Here is a 9,273-nt window from a genome sequence, read left to right as displayed (position 1 = left end):
ACATCACCTCCCACAGCCACACTGCTACTGTAATCACCTCCAAACACACCCCAACACTGACTGTACATCACCTCCCAACACTGACTGTACATCACCTCCAACACAGCCCAACACTGACTGTACACCTCCACACCCCACCTGACACACCCCCACAGCCCAACACTGACTGTACATCACCTCCAACACAGCCCAACACTGACTGTACATCACCTCCAAACACACCCCAACACTGACTGTACATCACCTCTCAACACAGCCCAACACTGACTGTACATCACCTCCCAACACAGCCCATCACTGACTGTACATCACCTCTCAACACAGCCCAACACTGACTGTACATCACCTCCAAACACAGCCCATCACTGACTGTACATCACCTCTCAACACAGCCCATCACTGACTGTACATCACCTCCCACACCCCAACACTGACTGTACATCACCCCTCCACACCCAACACTGACTGTACATCACCTCCAACACAGCCCAACACTGACTGTACATCACCTCCAACACAGCCCAACACTGACTGTACATCACCTCCAACACAGCCCAACACTGACTGTACATCACCTCCAAACACAGCCCAACACTGACTGTACATCACCTCCCAACACAGCCCATCACTGACTGTACATCACCTCTCAACACAGCCCATCACTGACTGTACATCACTCTCAACACAGCCCACACTGACTGTACATCACCTCTCAACACAGCCCAACACTGACTGTACATCACCTCTCAACACAGCCCAACACTGACTGTACATCACCTCCAAACACAGCCCAACACTGACTGTACATCACCTCCAAACACAGCCCAACACTGACTGTACATCACCTCCAAACACAGCCCAACACTGACTGTACATCACCTCCAAACACACCCCACACTGACTGTACATCACCTCCCAACACAGCCCAACACTGACTGTACATCACCTCCCAGCACAGCGCGGACCAAGCATAATAAGATGGAATTGGTTGTAATGTTGCATATTATAGCATAAACCACAAACATATATATATAGAGATAAATAATTGTAATTAAATGTTGGAGGAGTGTATTAATGATGACACAGGAACAGTGGGGATCTGTGCAGAAAGAGTACTGCAATGGGAAGGTCAGCATCGTCCCGCACATGCGCACCAGGTAATGCTGGATCTCAGCGCGAGGGTCGCCGGGAAGGCGGGAAAGTTGAAGGTGTTTTGCTGTGTGAGTGCGGGCACTGCGGGAGTCGGTGCGGACACTCTGTCTGTCTCTGTGTTGTTGTCGGCATTACCTGTGTGTCTGTTTCCGTGTGCACACTCGCTCTGCGTGTGGCCGTCTGGACACTGTCGGACACCCGCTCGCCGTCTCTCTGTGTCCGTCAGACGCTGCCTCCCTGCGGCAGCTGCAGTCGTAGACGTCGGTCGTGGCGAGCGGCTGATATGAGAAGATCCGCAGCTCCGAGCCAACTCAGCGGGAACCCGGTGAAAAGGTTCCGGTTCGTCCCACCTGGCAACACTGACACCCAGAAGCTTGGCTCGGGAACTGCTGAACAACCGCCTTTAACCATCCCCCAGAAGAGCCACCAGGTACAAACACAACCAACTTGTCACGTCTGATACAATCTGCCTCGTGACGAGGGCTTAACCAAACAGTACTTTTAACCGGTACCTTACCTTGTTGAAGCAATGTGAGCGAGGATTTGGTTTTCACTCCTTGCATTACGGTTTCTGCACTTGCTATGAACGTAGATTTTCGTGTTGCGACTACCAATGCAGTTTTATTTGCAACCGCACACGTTTGTTTACCTTTTAAAAAAATGACAGTATTTTTCCACTAAACTCAAGGTTACAAAAGCGCAGAGTGTGAATGGTATCAGCCTGGCTCACAATACTGAGATTACCCTATGCAAACTCACCAATGACATTCTTTCCATCTGTGACCAGGGTTCTCTCTGCCTCCTAGTTTTTCTCTGCTGTCTTGGAAATGATCAACTACGCTGTCCTTCTCTGTCGCCTCTCAGCTCCACCTCCATAGTTCTGACCTATTCTGGTTTAATTCTTACCTCTCCCAGTGATTTCACTTTCTCTGATTGTTTCCCCAACTTCCCCCCACACCCCCCCACCTCACACTGTCGTATGCGGTGTTCTTCGGGGCTCTATTTTCGGTCTCTCGTCTCCAATATCTATATGCTCCCACTCTGCAATGTTATCCGCAGACATTGGAACCCTTCAACATGTAAGTGGATGACACACAACTCTAACCCGAATGTGCTTCTATTCCCGGACGATTCCTGTTCTGACTGATTGCCTGTCAGACATGTAGTTCTGGATGAGCTCTTAACTTTCTTGAGTTCAACGTTGACAAGACAGAGGCTCTCTTGCTTGGTTCCCATGAGGGCCTTCTCACTTTAAGTGCTGACAGCAGCAACCTGTGTGCATGTACACTCCACCTCAAGGAGTTGCTCTGGAGCCTTGGTGTCTTGATTGACTACCAACTGTCCTTCAAACCCCACATTGTGCTCTGACCCACTCAACGTTCCTTTATCTCTGAAACATTGCCCACCTCCACCATTATCTATCTCCTCAGGCTACTAAGACCCACATTCATGTATTTATCATGTGCAGGCTTGACTGCTCTAACGCTCTGTTCGCTCTTCTCTGCTCTTCCCAACGTAAACTGTAGATTATCCAGAACTGTACAGCTCTTCACTTTTTCCGCACCAGACTCTGCGAGTCTATCAACCCACATCCTCACTCTGTTCCTTTGGCTCCCCATCCCTCAGCAGATCAAGTTCAAGATACTTCTTCTCACCTTTAAATCCCGCCATGGTCTTGCCCTACTCTATCTCTGCTTCCTCCTGAAACCCTACTGAGCTGGACACTCGGTGAATACTGGCTCCTTGATGTCCCTACCCTACTTACGCCATCATTGGTGGGCAGGTTTTCTGCCCCCATTCTGGACCTCCATCTCTGATATCCTCTGACTTGTTCCCTTGAGATGGTCTTGTTCCAGGACCATCTCAAGATCCAGTTCTTTGCACTTTAGGTTATCTTTCTCCTCCCCACCCCTGTTGGCTTCCACTCCCAGCTCGGGTGCCCAGACAGTACTGTTAAGCATTTTGGGATGTCATCCTGACATGAAACATGCTATATAAACCTAAATTTGTTTTGTATTAAGTATAAACATGGATTGGAGTTGAAAAGCTTTTAGATAGACTAAATGTAAACTACCAACTAATGTTCAACTTCTGTTAACAGGTACCTTATGAAAATGATGATCAGCATTCCATGCCACCATCCAAAGCTTTTGGTATGATATGTGGGCCAAATCAGAATGCCCGTTATCACTCTGCTCCAACAAATGTGGATGAAAGTAGTCTCCTGGAGAAATCCAAATCAAAACCTTCATCTGCATCACTTGCTCTTTCTCCAGAAGCATTAAGTACAGGTCGGGGTGATGGTAAGTCCAATTGTCCAATTCTATACTGTTCCACACTCCTGACATCAGGTTTGGATTTTGTTCAGAGATTGAATTTACTCCTGCATCTGAGGCCATGTATTATTATTGTATTTACCAAGAGATTCAGGAACCTATAGATTCAGGAAGAATGGCTTTACAGGAAGTCCCCGGAAAACAATCTGTGCAACAAATCAATTTGCTTTTATCTTCTTCCCCCTTAAAAAAAAGTAGATAGATAAGGAGATAATCCAGGAAACTACTGGCTAGTTATCTAGTTATCCTTGGTGGATAAGGTACTGGAATTTGTAATAGAGAATGAAATAACAAAGTATCTCAAGAAAGAGAAAAGCAGCCAGCATAAATTTATTGAAGGAAGGTCATGGTTAATCGTCTTATTTAACTAATAATAATAATCCTTGCATTTGATATAGTGCCTTATCACATCTTCAAGGATATACTGTAAAGTGGATTGACTATATTTTGTGGGAGAAACACAGCAGCCAATTGTGCACAGCAGTGTCCCACAAACAGTTGTGGATTGAATAATTTTTTAAAAAAAAGTATTTTTATCCCCAGAAAAGCAATCCGACAATCGACTTCTTTGATTATTTGAAGAAGTGATAGATAAGTCCCTCCTTGGCCCCCACCACTTCCAAATTCAACCCTCAGTTCGGGTTCAAAACCCTCGACTGTTTGGCGCCTTGGGATGTCCTTCCAGTGTGAAATTCACTACGTAAATGTGGATAGGTACTTTAAAAAGGAATTTGGGGTAGGAGCGGGGCGGGGGGGGGGGGGGTGGGGGGGAGTGGGACTAGTTGATAGCTCTTTTAAAGTGCTGGCACAGGCCTTGAGATTCTGTGATAAATGCAATCTGTTGCTGTAGACAAGAGAAATGCAGTGATTGTAGTATTTATGAACTTCCAGAAAGTCTTTGACAAGGCACTGAATAAGAGACTTATGGCTAAATTAAGGCAATTGTGGAGACGTAGGAGAGGTAGCAGAATGGATTGAGAGATGGCTAGAAAATATAAAACAAAAAGTACATTGTGATGTTCTCAGGGATTAGTATTAGGATTGCTTTGTTCACCATGAACAAAAATGATTTGGAATTGTATATAGGAGGTGAGTCAAAATTTGCAGGTGATGCTGTCACCAAAATGCTGTGTGAAAGGTTTAAATTCTGATGTACTTTTTATATATAGACAACTGTGTTTGTTTAGACTGCATAAAGTAGATTTTGATCTACATCATTTTAAATGTAAACTTATGTTTTCTGGCCCTTATTCAAAGGTTCAAAGTCTTTGGCTCTGAAGTGTCTTTATACATTACTGTTTCTGTACTACAATGTTTAATCAGTTAACCGTATTTACAATGAATTAACCCTAAGCAAGTGTAGTTTGAAATAAGGATTTGATTTTGTTGCCAGTTTTGTTCTGCTATTCTCCCACACATAAGTTTCCTCTACTCACACATTGTCTGGTACTGTTCCCACCACATTAAAAAACGCTGTCATCACTCCTATTCTTAAAAAACCCTCCCTGCATCCTTCTCTACTCCCTAACTTTTACCCCATCTCCAACCTCCCCTTCCTCTCCAAGGTCGTAAAACGAGCTGTTGCTTCTCAGCTTCGCTACTTCCTCTCCTGCCACTCCCTTCTCGAACCGCTCCAATCGGGTTTCCCTGCAGCCCACTGCACAGAAACAGTCCTGGTCAAAGTGACAAATAATATTCTGTCCATCTGCAACCAAGGCTCTCAGCCTCCTTGTCCTCCTTGACCTCTCTGCTGCTTTTGACACTGCCAACCACTCTATGTCTTTTGGACATCAAGTCCTGGATGAGAGCTAACTTTCTTCAGTTGAACGTCAACGAGACCGAGGCTCTCCTGATTGTCTCCCGTCAGCACCTCCACACCTCAGACGCTGACAGCATCACCATCCATGGTTGCACACTCCGCCTTACTAATCCAGTCTGGAACCTTGGGGTCTTGTTTGACTCTCAACTATCCTTTCTACCCCACATCTGCGCCATGACCCACTCTGCCTTCCCCACCTCCGTAACGTCGACCAGCTCCGACACTGGCACACCGCAGACCGCCAAAACCCTCATACATGCTTTCATTACATTGAGGCTCGACTATACAAACTCATTGCTTGTCGGCCTCCGCAACTCCTCTCTCCCGAGGCTGCAAGAACTCTGTAGCCTGTGTCCTCTCCCGTCCTAGGCTCCACGACCCTATCACCCCCATCTTCCCATCAAACAGACGATGCAGTTCAAGATCCTGTTCCTCACCTTCAAACCCCTCCATGGTCTTGTTCCCCCCTACCTCTGCGACCTCCTAACCCTCTACCACCCTGCTCGTGCTCTCCGCTCAGTGGGCTCCGGCCTGCTTCACGTCCGCCGCCTTGCTCACCCCACTATTGGCGGGTGGGACTTCCGCCACTCTGTCCCCACCCTCTGGAACTCTATCCTGCAGTCCCTCCGCCTTGCCCCCTCCCTTGCCTCCTTCAAGACCTATCTCAAGACCCTCCTCTTCGACCGTGCTTTCGATCTCTCTGCTTCCCCCACTGCGATGCACCCTCCATAACCCCGACCCCCAGCTCGGGTCCATATCTCTGTCTGGTCCAGCGCCTTGGGACATCCTCTCAACTTGAAAGGCGCTTTACAAATATAATTTTGTTGTTGTTGTTTGAGCCCGTTCAGCTCTCCCCTTGCCAGGCTCCATCAGCTCCCTATTTCCTCAGCGGATTGTATTAAAGATCCTCGTTCAAATAGTTGCCCTAATCTATGTTTATGATCTGTTGATTTATTTCCTGCCCATTCTCTTTGCTCTGCCAACTCTGGCCTGTATGTCTCTGCTCCCTCAGACCCACCACAGGCGGTTCAGCTTTCAGCCATCTTGTCCCTGCTTTCTAAAACTCTCCCTAAATCCCTCCGCCTTGCTCCCTCCCTCTGAGCTTTCAAAACCATCTAAAAACCTATCTCTTTGACTGCATCTTTGGCTTCCTTCCATTTACCCCTCCTATCTCCCACTCTGTTTCTGTAAAAACATCAAGGAGTTCACTTATGTGATAGGTGCTTTTCAAGTGCAAGTTGTTGTTGGTTGGTTGTTTTACAAAAAATAGCCCAGTGGCAAAATGTCAAATATCTGGATACCTGTATCGTATTGGTAACTGTTGTCTAGCAGGCAATGTAAGGTTTGAAACCTTCCTGTTCAGAATGCAATTGGTCTACAAGCAGTGAGAATCTTTGAGGTGTCTTCCTGACATGAAAGGTGTTATATAAATAATTTTATTGTTCTTGAAGCTGTCTCTGGGTGTGCTCAGGTAAAGTTTTGGGGGGTTGTTTGGTCATGGTCATCCTAGCGTTGAAAAGACATGATCCTCTAAGAAGAAATGATGTCCGAGAGCAGGTGTCTCCAAATCCCTCCGAATTGATCAACACTAGATGGCGCTGTAGTACATAATCAAAAAGGCAAGAGAAAAGAGACAGAACTGTGTTGTTTTTGACTCAAAAAGTTGAAGCCAGAGTATCTCATGCATCTTAAAATAAAAATATAAGCATTGATGTTTAAATTGCAATAAATATCCCTCCTGGCAAGGATACACCTTACTAAGCCTGTCCAGAACCTTGGCGTCTTGTTTGACCCTCAACTATTCTGTCTACCCCACATCCGTGCCATGACCCCTTTTCTTCCCCCCTCGGCAACTTCACCCAACTCCGCCACTGTCTCACACCGCAGGCCACCGAAACCTTCAAACATGCATTCAAAATATCCAGGCTTGACTATGCAAACTCCCTGCCTGTCGGCCTTCCCAACTCCTCTCTCCATAGGTTGTAGATCATCCAGAGCTCTACAGCCTGTGTCCTCTCCCGTGCCAGGCTCTGTGAATCACCCACATCTTCGCCCGACTCCACTGGGTTCCCATCACACAGAGGATACAGATCAAGATCCTGGTCTGCACTTTCAAAGCCCTCCGTGGTCTTGCTCCCCCTTACCTCTGCGACTTCCTAACCCTTTACCAACCTGCCCACTCCCTCCGCTCAGCGGGTTCCGGCCTGCTTCACGTTCCCTGCATCACCCGTTCCACCATTGGCAGGCAGGCCTTCAGCCACTCTGCCCCCACCCTCTGGAACTCCATCTCGCAGTCCCAACGCCTCGCCCCCCCCCCCCCCCCGGCTCCTTCAAGACCCATCTCTTTGACCATGCCTTCGATTAACCTCCCTCCCACCCTCCCCGATCCCGACCCTTAGCTCGTATCCGAAGTACTGATTGTCCAATGCCTTAGGAGGTCCTCTCGACGACAAAAGGCTCTATAAAAATGTAACTTTGTTATTGTTCCTGTTATTTTTATTCAGCATGCATGAGATGCTACCTTGCAGCGATCAGCCAGTTGGAGACCTCCGTCCTAGTGTCTGATATTCCAGCATGTGCCCAGATAAACGTTCATTCAATAATGCTGTCAGTTCCTTTCTACATTATTGAATAACGGAAGTGTAGTTGTACCATTTTTCTGAACTGTTCTTGCCCTCAAGTGAGCTGATGGGATGTGACTCTGGTCAGGTCCAGATTGCCGGTGTGGACAGAGCATCTCCTGTGTGCACAGGTTTGGTATCAATACTGGCTGTCAAGAAATTATTCTTTTTTATGTTTCTATCCAATTCCCTTTGGAAAAGAATTGTGGTCTTGCCTTAACCTGAGCACAATGCTGCTGATCTGATGCTGGTGTTCAAGCAGTTTAATCAGTGTCCTATAAACTCAGACATTGTGACTATTTTGCCAGTGGTGCGCAATGTGTATAGGGTATGCTCCGTCCTTGTGATGTACAGTGAAAGAAAATTTTGCTGCTTTTTTGGGAGTCAGCTGGGTGTCTTGACACATGTGGAAACCTGTCACCAAGCTTAAGATTATCCAAACCAAGCTGAGATTTCCATGCATCCCACCTACATGTGGAAATCCCAGAGATAGATTGTTTAAGCAGCGGCTGCTTACGTCTCTCCAGGCCAATCGGGGTGGATTCCAAGTGCTGGATTTAGAGACACATGTTCACAAACTCAGACACCAGGTAACACCTTCCAGCAGCTGACTCCCCAAGTCGCAGAGTTTCCTCGTCAGCTATCTGACGGGCATCTGCGTTCAGTGTGGTGGGTGGACCTTTACACGAGAGCTTGTGATGTGCCAGCCACCTTGATATTCTCGAGGTACAAGTCCAATGCCGTGTACCAGGCTTACTCAGCACCAGCTGTTCAATCCATCAGCTGTCTTCATGCAAGGGCAAATAAACGCGCCCATTGTGCAGCTGACTCTGCCTCCAGGGTTAGCGACAGATCAGTGTGGGCCGGAACCCTCCTCACTGTAGCCGCTTCCCGTGTTTACCACATCCACCTCACTGCTTGATCCTGGACTTTGCAGATGGGTTTCCTTATTTATATGCTCCCTCCTGGTGATGTCATCCGCAGAAATGGGGTAAATTTCCACATGCATGCGGATGACACACAAATCTACTTTGCCTCCTCCAGTACCAACTCCAGGTCCGCCGATGTTCTATCAGCTTGTCTGGCAGACATCAGGGCCTGGATGGGTGTAAACTTCCTGCAGCTCAAATGCGATGCTGACATTTATTACAAGAGGTCTGCAATATAAAAGGAAGGAGGTGTTTTTCCAGTTATATGGAGCGCCAGTCAGAATTAATTTGGAATACCGCGTTCAGTTTTGGGCATCTAATCTTAGGAAGGATATAGTAGCCTTAGAGGGTGTCAGGGGTGGTTCACTAGACTACGACCTGGGCTGAAAGGATGTAGCTATAATCAGAGACTGGGT

At 47.2% G+C, this 9,273-nt stretch overlaps 1 protein-coding gene across 4 annotated transcripts in view; it reads left to right on the top strand.

The window, feature by feature from the left end:
- rad54b (RAD54 homolog B) overlaps window positions 1–9,273 on the top strand; it is an 84,411-nt gene that overhangs the window by 1,094 nt on the left and 74,044 nt on the right. For 3 of the 4 annotated variants that reach the window (XM_007887929.2, XM_007887928.2, XM_007887927.2), the window contains exons 1-2: window positions 883–1,582; window positions 3,254–3,455. In XM_007887929.2, coding sequence (XP_007886120.2) covers window positions 1,121–1,582; window positions 3,254–3,455 — 664 coding nt within the window. In that variant the 5' untranslated portion in view covers window positions 883–1,120. Of the gene's footprint in view, window positions 1–882; window positions 1,583–3,253; window positions 3,456–9,273 lie in introns of those variants that run through there. The other variant, XM_007887930.2, reaches the window with a different exon arrangement.

The sequence above is a fragment of the Callorhinchus milii genome, unplaced genomic scaffold, assembly GCF_018977255.1.
Source record: "Callorhinchus milii isolate IMCB2004 unplaced genomic scaffold, IMCB_Cmil_1.0 Scaffold2, whole genome shotgun sequence".
Classification (NCBI taxonomy): Eukaryota; Metazoa; Chordata; class Chondrichthyes; order Chimaeriformes; family Callorhinchidae; genus Callorhinchus; species Callorhinchus milii.
The sequence above is the reverse complement of the archived record's forward strand: the minus strand, read 5'-3'. Positions and strand labels throughout refer to the sequence as shown.